General features: G+C 43.2%; 1 protein-coding gene across 1 annotated transcript in view; it reads right to left on the bottom strand.

Moving 5' to 3' along the window:
* CCDC18 (coiled-coil domain containing 18) overlaps positions 1 to 16,981 on the bottom strand; it is an 80,734-nt gene that overhangs the window by 27,320 nt on the left and 36,433 nt on the right. The window contains exons 12-17 of the mRNA XM_088458474.1: positions 11,807 to 12,027; positions 10,173 to 10,283; positions 9,904 to 10,035; positions 8,126 to 8,260; positions 7,148 to 7,225; positions 6,879 to 6,995 (exon numbers count right to left, since the gene is read on the bottom strand). Of these exons, the coding sequence (XP_088314600.1) occupies positions 6,879 to 6,995; positions 7,148 to 7,225; positions 8,126 to 8,260; positions 9,904 to 10,035; positions 10,173 to 10,283; positions 11,807 to 12,027 (794 nt within the window). The remainder of the gene's footprint in view (positions 1 to 6,878; positions 6,996 to 7,147; positions 7,226 to 8,125; positions 8,261 to 9,903; positions 10,036 to 10,172; positions 10,284 to 11,806; positions 12,028 to 16,981) is intronic.

Raw genomic sequence — 16,981 nt, 5'->3', positions numbered from 1 at the left:
CTATTAGCATCATGCAATTGCATCTGTGACCATCGGTGATTCATCAAAAGCCCATTTCATGACTTTACGTAGTTTGGGTGCTCTGGATAAAGTGTGTGTATTATAATTCCCCTAAAGGATATATTTCAGAAATGGCTGTACAGTATGTCAAAATTGGATTGCATTAGCTAAACAGAGCAAATGGCCACGTGACAACTAGCCTGTGAAGACAAGCTTCATGGACATAACGTATGCTCTCACTCCAGGTGGCCCTGCTCGAATACAGTCGTTTGTAGCACCTTACATTAGCAGGCTTCCTACAATAAAATACCTTCAAAGCCAAGAGTGTTATCTGAGGTTTGGGTCTTGTAGCTGTGCTAATTTGCATCCACACAGGCCCTGGGAGAACAAAGACCAGTATTTTGGAGCCTGAAAAGGGTGGGGGCTGCTGGGGAATGAGCAAGTCATGGAACTATAATGTTCAGCATTCAACACTTCTAGGTGTTCTCATACACACATTAATACGCACAACTGCGCTGTTAACTAGTCGCATATTAGCGAATGCATAAGATCCTGTATGAAAACGCTGAATATTAGCTTCATGCACACGCATCTGCCCCAAGTTAACTAGCGTCTTTACATCAAGCCCCACATACTCACACATTACATATTCACATACAAGGTTCCATAAGCTTTAAGGTATAAGATTCAAGTATGCACATTTACTATAATTGCTATGAAATAAAGATTATTTCGTAACTAAGGTTTTATACGTGATAAGTAAGCCATGTTTGGTATTGTACTGATGCGGACTCATTTTACAGTATTCCGGTAATATCGATGGAGAGATCGCAACATGCATTCTCAACTTATGGACCGCAGAGACTTCAAGCAACAAAATGTACATTATAGATTTGCATGGGGCGGGAAACCAGAGACCACCAGTTGTTAGAGGCTGGATCGTGTCTATTTGAACCAACCTGTTAAATGCCTTGTAACATTTGCCCTCTCCTTTAGGACCAATGGTATTAGCAACAAACTTCTCTATTGTGTTGTTTATTTCTGGGGGGTAAAAATATCTGTGCTCTGACCCTGGGTTCCTAGTCTTTGTGCTGAATGCAAATTGACGAGGGGTTTCTTGCTGATGCCTAACATCTGGACCACAGAGCGTATGTATAATTGTACTTGGGTCTGAATAATCTCTTTGCACTAAGATTTTATGAGGATCATAGCGTGTAACTGCTGTACTTTTACTTGAATAATACTTTGTGCTTTGGAACCACAGGTTCTAGGTCCAGAGTCTTTATTTACTGTATGACACAAATTATCGTCATCCTCAGAGGTTTATAGGCAGGATATTAGAAGGTATAGGCAGGGGTATATAGAGGTTCAAAGGCAGTATATATATATATATATATATATATATATATATATATATATATACACACACACACACACACACACACACATACAAAAATGTGTGTGGGGCAAAAATGTGATTGTGTACAAACACGCATACATGTGCTAAACATGTTGGATCTCTGATGCTACTCCACAACTATGTAACATGGGTTTATATCCGGTTTATCTTTCAATAGAATGATATACACTAAAGTATTATTCTGCACATAAAATTTAAAGCGCTCCTCCAACCAAAATGAGAAGATATTACTTTTGCACTTATAGGGTACCATGGGGTATAGAAGTGCAGTGCAGGAGCTTTAAATCTAACTCTAAAAGCTCAAGCTTATCCCCCTCTATGCCCCAGAGGCTGCATCGCAGTTATTTTTTTTTGTTGTTAAAGGAGACCTACAATATAGTGCCCCCAGCTCCAAACCAACTTAGAAATTGAAAAAAAACAGGAAGACTCCTTCAGGTAAGCAACGAGAACACCATTACATCAGTAGGCTGAGAATCCAAAGAGTAATATGGGGAGAGGCTGTACATGCATCAATCTTGGAAAGAAGGCATGCAGGTTTCTACAAAAGAAAACTTAGTTGAGAATTGAACCTTAAGACTATAGTTTAAACACTACATTTCCGATCTGCATCCGCACCTTTGGAACTATCTCCCTCTCCCCATCAGACTCTCCACCTCTCTACAATCATTCAAATGGGCTCTCCAGACCCACTACTTCATTAAAGCCTTCCAGCTCTCATCCTAACTTGCTGCTATATGCTCCTTCCATCCAGTCCACCCCATCTGTGTCACACCTGTTAGTCTTCCCTTCCCTTTTAGAATGTAAGCTCTTACGAGCAGGGCCCTCTACCCTCTCTTGTGCTTCTCCCTACTTTACTTTCATCTACTTCTTACTCCCCACTAGGGCACCTAACACTTGGTTGTTTAAGCTCTGCTGCTTATGTGGGTGTTCTACATTGCTACATTAGCGACCATATTATCCATGTCCTTGTCCTGCATTGTATTGTATTGTACTGTAAGTCTCTGGTCACCAATTTGTTTATATACTTTGTAAGGCGCGGTGGAACACTTGTGGCGCCATATAAATAAATGATAATAATAATAAATCATCTGCAATATAATGTGAACAAATTCTGCTGGAATGCATATGGCTCCAAAGAAAAGCAAAAGTTAACTATTAAGAATGGAGGTTCTTCTTTATCTAATGTTATTCCCGGCTGAATTTCCTTAGATATAAGCCGGAAGGCACAAGATCATCAACAGTTGAATTGAATACATTATTCTGGACACAAAAGAGCGTGGAACACATGCCGTTCCGGTTTGGTGGCTATTTTGCTTCTGGTCTCCAGGAGTTGGTAATGAGACCAGACTAATAAGCAGTGATTGGTGCTACTTTTAGTATATAAGGGAGACATTTGCAAATTGGACCACAATGCTTTTGAAAAAGGACCATGGTCCAAAACGCATCAAGGGGGACAGAGGGATTTTCCACCTCCACTACCTGAACAGAGTCATCTTCCCGTGCTATAGGTTACCGGGACATTGTGCTTGTTTAAACTTATACAACCAGTAGGAAACTTGAACGAAGGGGGATAAATCCTGTGTGGTGGTTTTTCTTACACGTTGCCATTTATGCGAGACATTCCATGGTGAATAGATATTATATATAGCCGCACATTGGGCCTGGTTCAGAGATGTTCACAAACCCAATAGTTGACAAGCTGCGGCCAATTGGGAGGCAAAACGAAGGAACAGCACTGCTTGTGTTTTCAGAAAATGGGGGCGTCTGATGGTCGCGATGTTGATGAGATCCTGCATCTTCGGATGCAGGCATTGGATCGGAGATGCTACAGGAGGCATCTTTTCCTTTCAGACACCTTCTGCAGGCATTGGCATATTTTTGCAGTTACGTCTTTGTGCAAATGTGTACAATTCTGAATCAGGCCCATTGTATATTCTATCTCTTCTCTCTTGCATATAGCCATGGGGAAATAGAGCATTTTATTGATCAAGGAAAAGTGGAATTTTAATGTGAAATGTACAAGATCCTCTCCGAGGAGAGGACAAAGGGTAATCGCCTTACAATAGGCCTAGAACCTGTGGAAAACAAGTTGATCAATTGAGAGGAAAACGAAGAGAAAAACAGGTTGTTTTTTTTCCCTACTTGTCGGTCCCAGCCAACTCCTGACTACCTGAAGACGTAGCACCTGCTAGGGACCTGGCATCAAATTCCCGACTCCCTGCTGCCTATAGGATTCCTTGCTAGAGGCAGACAAACTAAGGGCCTGATTCAGACCCACTCGCGAGCGGCTGTCCGCTCGCAAGTGGGTCGATGTTCTGGACTGAGCATGCGCACGATGGAGGGAGCTCCGTCGTGCGCATGCGCCAGACGCGACGAGCGAAGGAAAGTCCTTCGCTCGTTGTGTCTGATCAAAGGGGGCGTGCTGTCGATGTTGATTGACAGCACGCCCCCTTTGGTAGGCGTGCCGGGGGCGTGCCTCCCTGCCGGGGGCGTTCCCACGGGAACGCCTCCCGTCAGAAGCCGGCCCACTGACATCACTAGTTATGTCAGTGGGAGTGATTTTGGCTCTGATAGAGCCAAAATCACTCCGGAGCTTGCGGTTGAAAACCTCAACCGCAGGCTCCGGCACGCAGATTCGATGGTCGCGATGGTCACGACCATCGCGGCCATCAAAATGCACGCTCGTATAGCCTGTGGGTGGTGACCCACAGCTATACGAGTGTCCAGGAGGACGCTCCATTTTCATGGAGGGCGGCCCTCATTCAGAGCGTGCGCTCTGCTCAGAGCGTACGGCTCTGAATGAGGGCCTAAGTCAGACCACTAAGTCTCAATCAGTGTCAGAGCACTTTGGTAAGTAGGTTGCGATGGTAGAATCCATAACCTTCACCAGAAGAGGCGATGAGACCAAACTAGGTTAAGCACCAATCCAATGCCAAGACTGTCTCGTGTCACAGTACAGCAAAAAGGCTTCTGACTGCAGTATCAGCAAATAAGATTCAGGTCCCGAGTTTCCCCACTGGGTGGCAGAGGTGGGTGGCATCCTGCTCGGCCACCCAGGGAATAACAGCTGCATAAGGTCTGCATGGATCCGCCAAACTAGGAGGTACAACCTTTTAGGCAATTGCTGAAATTCTGACTCGCATGTGGTGTGCTAGGCATCAGTACCCGATTGGCCACCAGAAATTTAGAGTGGCATCTGGAACAGGGAAAAATATTACTGCTGTCCCAACTCTGGACATACTCCCCCATTTAGACTCTTATGTATGATGAGGGAAGAGTGTACTGCTAAACAGACACACAGGTCAGAGCCATTTCAAGCATAAAATCTATCAGATTATAGAATGAAAGACAGACCTAACATCAGAGCAAACTACTGTGCATACAGCCAGGGTGGCTACGGACTGCAAAACAGCCACACAAGTCAAAGCGGTTTCCACTGCTGCATTGAAACCAACCAGTGAGAACATGTTGGATCAGAGTAGCGCCTATACTCAGGTCCAAGAAATGGATGGCCGTCGTGCATTAGGATTGCCTCCCCAATATGACCCCTCATCCGGTTAGCACTGGGACAATGCATCTTGCCTTTCTTTTTTTCCATACACAAACTCCCTGGTAAGAGGTCTCTTATCCTGGCAAAGATAAGATCAAGTATTGCTTAGTTTAGTTAGCTAAACTAATCAGGGCCGGCCAGGCTTTTTTTTTTTTTTTTTTGGAGCGGCCTCCTGGCCGCTCGCATAGCTGTGGGTGACCACCCACAGCTATAGCGAGCGGCCATGATGATGGTCGCGATGGTCAAGACCATCGGGCTTGCGACGAGACCCTTGTGGTAGGGTCTCGTTCATCGCAAGCCCTAGAGAGCTTTCGGCTCTAACAGAGCCGGAAGCTCTCCACTAAAATCACTCGTGATGTCAGTGGGGCCGCCCCCAAACGGCAAGCATTCACTCGGGAACGCCTCCGTTTGGGCAGCCACCTCCCGGCCCGCCCACCAAACGGGGCGAGCTGTCACTCAACATCGACAGCTCGCCCCCTTTGGTGCGAGACCAGAGCAACGGATTGCCCGTCGCTAGCCGGGTCTTGCGCATGCGCACGACGGAGTCGGCTCCGTTGTGTGCATGCACTGTGGGCCACCATCGACCCGGTTGCGAGTACTCAGCGCTTGCGACCGGGTCTGAATCAGGCCCACTGTTACGATTTCATGGAACCAGGTCTATATGGAAAACTATACATCCACAGAAAGTAGAATTTTTTTATGTTTACTCTAATGCACCAAAATGTTTCATTATTGGTTGGTTTTCTGGTTTAGCTGGCAGCAAATATAGGCGAAAAGAAAATATTGCATGCCAAGTTAACGTGACATAATGCAAAACAGCAGTCACTAATCAATTATAATGAAAATTATATTTGTTTAGTAAAATACTTTTTAGCATTTATAAGCTTACATAAGAAAGCCCTTCCAATGGATAGCTAATATAAACAAAGTAACACATAATTATAGTAAATAAAATGTTTCTGCACTGGGGAATCAGTATGAATGACAGCCAGCTGTAAGGCCGGCGGTTCAAATCCCGCCGCCGGCAGACAGGCAGCAGTGGAAATCCTGACGGGATTTTGGTAAGTATCACTAACCTACCCCCCCCCCCACTAACCCTAACCCTCCCTTAGGGATGCCTAACCTCCCCCCCTAGTGCCTAACCATAACCCCCCCCTTCCCCGCAGCCTAAACCGAAGTCTCTCTGGGGTGTACCCAACCCTAACCTCTACACGGGGGTACCTAGCTCTAAGCCCCCCTTTCCCTACCCTAACCTTCCCGGGAAGGGGGGGTGCCTAACCCTAAGTCCACCCCGGGAGCCCCTAACCCTAACACCACCCCCCCGGCTGTCCGCAGCTGCCACCAGGCTTACCTTCGATCGGTATGCCGGGCGTCAGGCTCCTGGCATAGGTATAACGACAGGCGTCAGGATTTTGACGAGTGTCATTAGTACCCTGCCGGGATTTAACAGTCGGGAAGCCCGGCGGTCTGCATTTCGACCGTCGGCTTCCTGACTGGATCCCAGCACTGGTTAGTTGTGCTAGTTTTGAACCTGCTATAAATGCCATACTTAATTCAAATGCATTGTAGATTTGATTCCACTCAGGTATTAAGTAATGTGGGCCATACATATAAGCGGAAATTCCCCGATGGCGATCCGATCAGCAGACTCCGATTACAGGCAATTTCTCGGGTGATTAGCAAAATACAACATGTTAGAAATCCCAGACTTGCCAATTTAAATCATTTTTAAATCGGAATCGACGATTTGAGATTGTCCAACAATGTCGATCGCCCAACTCCAGCATCGGCAGTATGGGGTATTGCCCCAATTAATTGCAGATGTATAGGCCCTATAACACTTGAATACAATGCACTCATAACAACTGAACTTCAATAATAATTTTTTTTATTTTAATAAACTTTTACCTCGTCTCCTTTTTTCTTGACCTGATTTTCAAAGCATTCCCTGTTGTCTTCTAGCTGCTGTAAATACAATCCCAGTTCTTCTTTGCATACTACTAGTGCTGACTCAAGCTGTCTTACCTGCAAATCCAAAACATATAACTTTTACACTTAGGATGATGATCTTGGGTTCACACAAGGTTAAGGTGCAACATCCACACTATTGCCACAAGGGGCAGTCATGTGCTTGAAATAATTCTATGTTATACTGTATATACAGAACAGTGACTCACCTTTAAAGCTTCACCCTCCAGCTGGTTGTCAAGTGCTTTCATTGCATCCACTGTGCTTTCAGTTTGAAGGTCTTTTTCCTTTGAGTAAAAAAAAAAAATAAAATACACAAGCCAGCGTTAACAGAAAATAAGGCACACTGAGAAATAATGGTGAAGATGGCACAGACTGTGTAGATACATTGCCCTGCTTTCAAAAATTTATATATTAGCAGTCTGCAATGCTATTGGAAACACCACTTACACAATACAGTGTATTAGTTTTACCCTAACGCTGTCTGTGAAGGGCACCCAGAATATATGCATTGATATTTGACCAGGAAGGGATCCAAGCGATGCCAGAATCGCTATAGTCAACATCAGCTGGCGTTACCTGCCGCAGAAACTAACCTTATCGCTACTTGATAAACTGAGCCTATAAACAGGCCCCATAGCAACCTAAAGGGACTGCAGGAAAAATGTGCAAGCCCTCTTGTTAAATAGGACAAAGCGGTGATCATTTTTCTCTGGCATAAAAAGAATACATTAATTTCTGCATATTTGTCTTTGGTTGCATAGAGCAAAAATACAAAAAATATATAATGATCATCGATGTGTATTCCTGCCGTTGCGGAATTCACCTAGGCGCATTATCGGTGTTAAGTATACGGTGTGCTATAATACAGGACGGCTGCACCTACTTAAGAATATGCTGTACATGTTGCCATGGAACAATGGGTAGGATAATTGTGGATTCCGGTTAGGCTTTCATTTTGTTGGATGTCTTCAGTTTTGAAGGTAGTAGTGTGTCCGGTGACCAGTACTCTATGGTAACAACAATCTATGTATTCCCTTGAGTGTCACAGAGGGACAAATGTGCATTGAACATCAATCTCTAGGTTAAACTGCGAATCATGTGGCTAGTGTGTTTAATTAATCAAACTATTATTCAACAATTTTAGAATACAAGGTCACAGTCTGGAAAAGAGATAAAGTATGTACCCTTCTAGTTTCTATCAGCAAGTTATCCAGAGAATCGAGCTGCTGTTGTTTTGATACAGTGTCCTCTTGCAGGGTCTTTATGGTAAACTCGTGTTCAGATACTTGAAGATTCTTTAACCCCAGCTGGCTCTTGAGCTGCAAGAATCAAATCATCAAATCACAATACGTTGTGACATAGTATATACAGATCACATTTCTGCCATTAGGCCAGGGGAGCAAAATGAACCATTTCACGTAGAGGTCAGAATGCATATAGCTCCCCAGGCTGCTTCTTTATCAATACATAACAGCTAGCTAATCTATCAGAAATCTATTTTCACTGAGAACTAAAGACATGCGACTTGAATGATAGATTACCTTCATTAACCTAACACTGGCATAACAAGCTCTGTATGCAGTATCATTAAATAAACAACCATAATGTAGTTGTAGAAAAGTTGAGTGAGTCTTTAATAATATTTCATTTTAAAACAAATCTAATATACAGGTTATTCCTTCATGCTCCTGCTATTTTAAGGGGCAGATTCAATTAACTAGGAGCAGATGGTGTAACAGCGCACATTTATGGTCATTACTGTAGGTAACCCTAGACTTTTTTGGATTGCAATCTCATTCCTTTTCATACCTTGGAATCCCAATAAATAAAACTCAGTATCTTTAGAGGCAAATGTAATTAACGCTAACTGCTGGATAGGGGCATCAAGTAGATAAGTGAGCAAATCATATAATACAGTATATATATTCTATCCCCATTAGAATGTAAGCTCTTATGAGCAGGGCCCTCTACCCTCCTGTGCTTCTCCTTACTTATACCTTACTCCCCACTAGGGCACCTAACACTTACGCCCTGTTGCTTATTTGGGTGTTATGATCACCAGTGCAGCAATGTGCATAAACCTTGTCCTTGTCCCGCATTGTATTATACTATAAGTCAAAGGTTTCTTGTTCATTTATTTGTTTATGTACTACGTAAGGAGCTATATAAATAAAAGGATAATAATAATTATAATTTATATATATATATATATATATATATATATATATATATATATATAAATATGTATATATAAATATGTATATAGTGTGTATATTTACATTCGGCGATATAATTCACAAAACAATAGTAGCAAGAGGACTAGTCACAATTACTAGTAATGATGTAGGTTTTCATTTAATGCAACTGGTTCATACAGCAACTAATAAATCCGATTTTTATTCGTTTCAGGTTTACCTTGTTTCTGCATTATGTGCAGCGCAGTGCAGGTCATACTGAATATTGTTGCTGAACTAAGAGCCACCTATACCCCTTTTACAATCCAGGTAATTTGCAGGGTTTAACACAGGAATAACCCGTGAAACCCTGCAGTGTAAACGGCGCGATACGGGTCACAGTGACCTGGATCGTGCCGCATGATTGCCCGGCTTCAGTGGCGCTTGGAGATGACGTCATCTCGAAGCGTCCACTTCAACGCAGGAAAAGCTGGGTCTCTGCAGACCCGGCTCCGGTGTGAACGGAGCAAATTCAGGAATATCCTGGGTCGGCGCCGGAGAAATTCCGGGTCTGATCCGGATTGGAACCCTGTTCCAACCTCCGAGTCAGACCCAGAATTTCGGTATAAAAGCAGTATTACTGAAAGCTTGGCCCATGGCCAAATACTGCCAGCCCTTCCCTGATCAACTGCATCAAGTTAAGAAGTAGCAGAGCTGAATGGATTGGCTAAATCTTAATTTTTCTACATAATATAACATGAAATAATATGCGCCTTTGGTGATCTTACATGTTCAATCTGTTTCAAGAGTTCATTGTGTTGAACAAGGTGGATATTTTTAGATTCTTCAAAAGCCAAGTGAACCTCTTTATGTTCTTTGCTAATGTTTTCCTCTAAGTGATGTATCTGAGCTTTCAAATCCTGAAAAATATAAAAAATGTCATGAAAACGCAATGGTAGTTAAATTGATGAAAATGGCGAGACAAGGCATAAAGAGACTACCCTTTCTTTCTGATCATTTGTCACACATTGCATCTGTGTGCAGAAAAAAGAATCACCTTGAGTTCCTCTTCTAGCTCTGCATTCTGAGCTGCAGCGGAGGAGTAAGCCTGGGTCTTTACCTCCAGGAGTTTCTGCAGCGAGGCGATCTTTAAAGATTTCTTTGTCATCTGAAAAGTATAATCGTAAAAATCACAGAATTTCTTTCCAGGTTTAGAAAAATTATAAATTGATGTAAAATGCTACAGCAGGGGTGGCCAAGATGTGACTGCAGTGCACTGGTTGAACAAGGAGTAATAGGCTGTAGCCTGTGACCCTATCCCACAGCTTGGACGGCTCCATCCCTGGCAAGCATTTCTCCCCCAGAGGCAGGCCTACTGAGACCTTTCAGTACAGGAAGCATAGCATGGGCAGAGTGCCTAGAGCAGGTACGCTAGGTGCTAGCAGCTTGGGGGAGGTACTACCTGGCACAATTATGTCATAAGCAAGATGAAGGCAGCACACTAGTTGTAGGGGTTGAAATAGTGAAAGCCAGAAGTGGGAAGGAAAGCAGTCATCATGGTGGCAACTGTTATCTAGTGATAACTGTTAATACTAATAAAGGGGATGCAGTTTATTTACCGGCGTCCGGAATACCTGACGTATGAATCCCGACGCTGGAAGCCCGACTCAGTACTAAAGATAGGTCTAAATACCGATGCCCATCTTTACCCAGACGCCGAAATCCCAATGCCCGACATCCCGAACGAAGGTAAGCGGGGACTGTTAGCTGCAGAGGAGGGTTAGCTTTAGGCACCCCCCAGGGAGGGTTAGGGTCAGGCTAGGGGAAGAGGGGTGTTATGGGCCACTGGGGGGAGGTTAGGGTTAGACACCCCCTGGAAGGGTTAAGTTTAGTTTGCGGGAAGGGGGGTTATGGTTAGGCATCACCAGGGGTGGGGGGATTAGGGTTAGGCACCACCAGGGGGAGGTTAGGGTACTTACCAGCCCCAGTTGGGGACCTGACGGTTCGGGCTTCCAGCGTCGGTACTTAGTCCACCGGCAATACATCCGGTGGCATTACATACCGATTCCCTAATAAAGAGCCTTCCATTGCCGGTCTATAACATTCTATACAGTTTATAGTACATAATGAAACCTTGTCCTGATTATTCCGCTCTACTTTCTACGGATTGAGGGGGTGTCCTGCATAGAAGTACAAGTACCCGTACCCAGTTTTCCTGCCTCCTTAAGAGTCTATAATTATTTTAAGCATCGAGTAGCCCACGAAGCCCAGAAAAGCTATCACCCCCATCCAAGCAAAACAGTGAACAACTTCCCCATCACGATCACTAATTTTGACCCATCATGAATGGGGCACCCTTGCAGGTACATAACATGAAAGATGAAGATATTGTAGCTATGGAAAAGAGAAAATATCCTTTAAAACATAAATATTAATTTTGAATTAGGAGCAAATCCATCTAAATTTGATTGAAAGGGTGACTTAGAGATACGTACCCCTAACAATCTACATCTGCATATTTTTTATTTGACCTCCCTGTGCTCCAACATTGTTTTGAATATGAAGGAAGTATCAGCACCAGAAAATATTTTAAAGATCTAAAATACATACAAGTAACTTACAGATAAACAGAACATACATTACAGAGTACCTAGTATAACATACATGAGAGTACGTGTGATCTGCACTTACTTCTTGTTCTAGCTTGGTGCTTTTGGAAGCTTTCTCCAGAAGCTCCTCCTGGATGAGCTGAAACTGGCTGGTTCTCTGAGCCATAGAGAGTTTTGCTTTGGTAGTTTCCGCTTGAGCTTTACCCAGTTTCCTCTGTAGTTCTTTCATGGCATCAGTCAGTCTCTCATTCTCTGCCTCTAACTGCTGGCCTACAGTCTCTAGATGCAGGTATTTCTCCTCTTCTGTAATGAAATAAAATGGTAACAGTTCTAAGCATTCTTTATTTATCCCACGGTCAATTCTACAATAATGGAGGAAGTTTCATCTCTGTAGGACAAACTGTGAAATCATCTATAAAAGGGAATGATGAACAATATAAAAAAAACAGGCGAGCGCCAGCAACATCATGGAGCCGTAATTTCCTTGACGGTGAAATAGCACTATACAGCAGTTAAAGCCAGTACAGTATGTAAAGTGTAACAGAGCTTAGGAATCGATATGTAATACCGACACACGGGACCCAGGCAGTCAGAATGCCGACGCCTGGATCCCGACAGGGTTAACATACCGACACTTGGTGGTCGGTATGCTAACCCTCTCCCTACCCTAACCCTCCCTGCCTGGTGCCTGAACCTAACTTCCCCTAGTGCCTACACCTAACTTCCCCCTCCCCCTAAACCTCCGCCCTTAGTGCCTAAACCTAACCCTCCCCACTACCCTGCTACTTACCTTCGGCATCCCGGCGGTCGGGATGCTGGCGCCGGTATTCTGACGCCGGTATTGTAAGCGTTGGCATCTCCTCCGCCGGGAGGCCGAATGCATACCTTGGCTTAAACAGTAACACCTCTGCTTATGTGGGAAGGAGACCTGTACATTTTATCTGCTGTTCTAAAGTTCAAATGTAGTCAGACTTTTCATAGGAACATTTGTTGTTATAAGAAACCTTTCTCACCTGTTTTACTAATGTAGGAACCTAGGTGGGTTACTAATAGCAAGGAATAGGGAAATTTGGTGCACATGACAGGCAGCAAACAATTCATTTTTGTATGTTCCCACAGGTAGAAAAGGAAGACGTATGAACATGTACCACTATTTTGAGAAATAATTTGGGTCTCTGGCAATAACCAAGATCATTTTTTTTAGAACATTATACTGGTAGGTTGATGCACAAAAACATACAATTGGGTGACATATACAAATGTATCAAAATGTAATACAGACAGTTCCAGGGACTACAAACGTTTAATAAATGAGCAGTGAGTCAATGTTAAGATTTAAACATGTGCCACATAAATAAGAATGTCCTGGAAGGGAAGAACAAAAAGGGTGTTCTTTTCCAGAAAATAGATAACCTAACTCGACCCATATTCTCTTCAATGGTATATAGATAATTAATAGAAGGCAACTGTAGGCACAAAATGGTGACTCATTTGGAAGAGACAACACTGCTAATAATCTCCAAATTATACCAGGAAGTAGACTGGAAACATTTCCTCAGGGCATCTGTGAGTGTGGGTGATAAAGTAAGTAAGTATGCATGCATGCATGCATGCATGCATGTATGTATGTATGTATGTATATGGGAGCCAAGTACCAAAGAACTTTTCAGACCCTTTTTCTTTATGCAAGGACGCCTCCATCCAATCCATCATAAAAAGGGAGGGTAGTCTGGGGAGTAACAATGCCAACGGGGGATCTGGTACTATCTAATGTGACCAGATTGTTTACCAGGCGCTATTTTGGTTAACAAAAAGCGATTACACGTTGGTACGTAGCCTGAGATTAGTATATCAGCTACAGCCGCATCCAAAATTCTATGAAGCAATGACCCAGCCAATAATCTAAATAGGAGAAGGAGTTGTATGGATGAGAATAAAAAGAATATTCCCTAGAGACCGGGTGTAGATAACACCATGTGTCAATTAACTGAAAGGATTCTATTAGCAGTGACAGAGTGGACGTGCGCCTCAACACCTCCCCTGACCTGTACCACCTGAGACATTAATAGAGGGGCCATGACCATGTTAAAAACACCAACTAAGAGTAAAGAACCCTCTATCCAGTCCGGACTGCACACCCTATTTCTAAACATAATAAGAGGTGCTGCCATGCTGAGACTTTTAGTGCCACAAAGAAAAAAGGAAAATGCAGGTGCACACTCTAAGCACTAAGAATACTGATAATAATTAGAACAATTATAATAAACTATTCAATTTAACATGGAGTACAAATCAGGTCCACCCACTCCTCCACTATGTTGTATGAAAAGGAATTTACTAAACAGAATGATCGCCCCTCTTGTTTTAGTTTGGAAGGAAGCACTTCTATATTCCTGCACCCAGATGTCCCTCAAAGTATTAAGGTCACCCAGCTTCCAGTGTGACTCCTGCAAGAATACTATGTCAGGGTGAAATTTCTTAAGGTGGCGTAACAGCTTTCTACATTTGATAGGTGAATTCAGCCCCTCCACATTCCAGCATAGAAATTTTAAAGACTGTCTAGATAGAGGGCCAGGAGTTCCAGGAGGTGGAGGATTGCACATTAACCAATTCCCGCTCTGGCTAATCTAGATCCAATATTCAACTTAACATGTCCCTCCAACACGTCCCAGCGAGCAGGAGAAGGGAGACTTAATAAAAATCCTAGGAGACACCTATATAAATATGCAACATCAATATTCTGAACAAACAATAGTAAGTTATTGAGAAACAACCTACCAAAATATTCAAATGTTTTAACCCAATTTGGCACAGACATATAATAGGATCAGAACAATAGTACTACAAAAGTTGAATGAGGAGAAGGGAACATAGAGAAAAAATACAGCATAAAATAAATCATCAGTTATGCTCAATACAAACATAGGGGCATATTCAATTAGCCGCGAAAAGTCCTGTACTTTTCGCATGCCGGACTTTTTGCCGACATCGCTGGTTTTGAATGTGAAAAACGCACGCGTCCTCGCTTATCCCTATATTCAATTCCAAAGGACGCGAAAACGCATCCCGGCGAAACTCAAACAGGTGAAAAGTGCTGTCAGATTTGGGGAAATCAGCCTGACACCCCCCAAAAGATGCACTAACATTGGGGATCATGGTAGATGCCCCCGAATAGCCCTGCTGAAGCTATTTGGGGTACTTAAATGCTCTCATTAGCTGCTAATTAGCATCTTTGCACAAGTGGTGAAGAATAGCATTCAGCAGTTTTTTTTGGTGAAAATAATTAGTCCCAGCAAATTTGGGGTACATGAAAATGGGTGCAATTGCAAAAGTGAGGTCTTAAAAAGCGTTAAAAGCGCACCTTCAGCAAGCACCTGCAATCCACAATACACCTCCCCCATATTTGCAGACCCCCCCTAAAGTCTATTTTGCTAATTTTTAAGTTTGTACCCCAACTTTGAACTTTTTCGCCCCCCTTTTCAAAGTTATTTTTTGGGGTGTTCTTTAATTTTTTTTTTAGGATTTTTTTACGCAGTTTACCTTTGGGGACCTGTTCTAAGGGTGCAGGGTGGTTTCCCACCTTTGCACCCCAAAACCGAAATGCTGTACTTTTTTACGACAGCTATTCATAGGCTAAACTTTTCCGCCAGGTACATTGCATTTTTACACCGGTGAAAAGTTGCCACAATTGAATACGGGGATAAATTTCCGCTGGCTAGAGGATTTCATCGGCGAAACTTTTTTGTTGAAAACGGCTTTTCAACGGTAACTGAACACGGACCATAACCATAAACTGCAACATCATTATTAAATCAAACAATAGATATGGTAAACATGGTCAACATGAGAGTATACTTCTCAAAAGGCCCCAGTGAGGAGAAATGGAACTCAACGACTGAAGAAAGTTCTGTGCTGTTTTGGGAGAATCTTAGCTTGGCTTGGCTAGGTATAGGGGCGCAAAGCAAATGCCTTTGGCATGTAAGTCCTTGCAGACATGCGAAAATTCATGTTGTCTAGTAGAGACTTGAAAGGAAAAGTCCTGAAACAAAAGTAGTTTAGAGCCTTCATAGCAAAAAGTCGTACACTTGCGATAAGCTTCCAAGATTTGTACTTTATCCATGTAGTTTAGAAGCTTGAAGATGACAGGTCTAGGACATTGCTGGGAAGTTTGGCGGTCAGGTCCAATTCTGTGCGCCCATTCTACTAGGGTAGGGTATGTCGTGGCCACAGCTTCAGGAAGCCACAATGACACCAGTTGGGGGAGGTCTCTAGGCTTGACTGACTCTGGAAGGCCTATTAACCTTAAATTATTGTGTGTGTTGCAATTCTCAAGGTCCTCCAACTTATCTTGGAGTGCCGTGATAGTGGAAGTGTTTTTGCCTCATGTGACTCATCCTCTAGGATGGATGCAGGATCTTCAACCTCTGTCAGCTTTTAGAGAGTGTTGCGTAAGCTACGCAGTGGCGAGTTAATTGCCTGTGAGTGGTGCCAATTTGATATCCAGCAAAGGAGAAATTATATGAAATTTTTTTTTTGCCTGTTGTACAGATAAGGAGCTGTATTTAGATGTGTCAAATAGTGCTTCCACAGGATCATCCAGTCTGGGTGATGGTGGGGAGGAAGAGGCATCAGAGAGAACAACCTTATCCTTATTATACCCAGTCTGTGAGTCCCTAGGACTCCTGTCAGGGTTTCTGCTACATGTTAACAGGCACTTGTGAAGAGAGTGAGGTTAAGGGTGCAAGATAAGTGAATTCCCTGTCCTAGTTGTTGATATAGACAGTGTAACGGGGTTATGTTGCAGAATAATCCAGCTAACAAAGTAGGTCCCTTTAAAAGGCAGCTTCAGTGTATGCTAGAGGGACCCACAAAATGGTGCCTAGGAGCTTGTAATTCAGGAGTTCACTCCTATGTCCTCTGTGTCAGGAGAGAAAACGGGGAGCTGGTTGGAATGAAAATATGGTAATGTATGGGAGCAAATCACAATAGAAATTTGCTCCCAAATACTAGAAAACGGACCAGATTTTCCTTCCCACCAGAAAGATATCTGACAGATAATTGTAGAGTGTATGCCCAGCATTAGTGGGCCTTGGCTCAAATCACATCCACATACAATGCAGGAGGTACCAGATGCATATCCAGCAGGACAGTGCAGCTTTCTTTAGCCCCCATGGGATATGGGAGCATCCATTGGCCCGCCTACCAGAAGTCTGGCTAATTTATTTTTTAATAATGAATGAGCAATTAAGGCTTCACA

This window comes from Taudactylus pleione, unplaced genomic scaffold, assembly GCF_031769625.1.
Source record: "Taudactylus pleione unplaced genomic scaffold, aTauple2 ptg000835l, whole genome shotgun sequence".
Classification (NCBI taxonomy): domain Eukaryota; kingdom Metazoa; phylum Chordata; class Amphibia; order Anura; family Myobatrachidae; genus Taudactylus; species Taudactylus pleione.
Note: the sequence above shows the minus strand (reverse complement) of the source record. Positions and strands in the feature narration are given on the sequence as shown.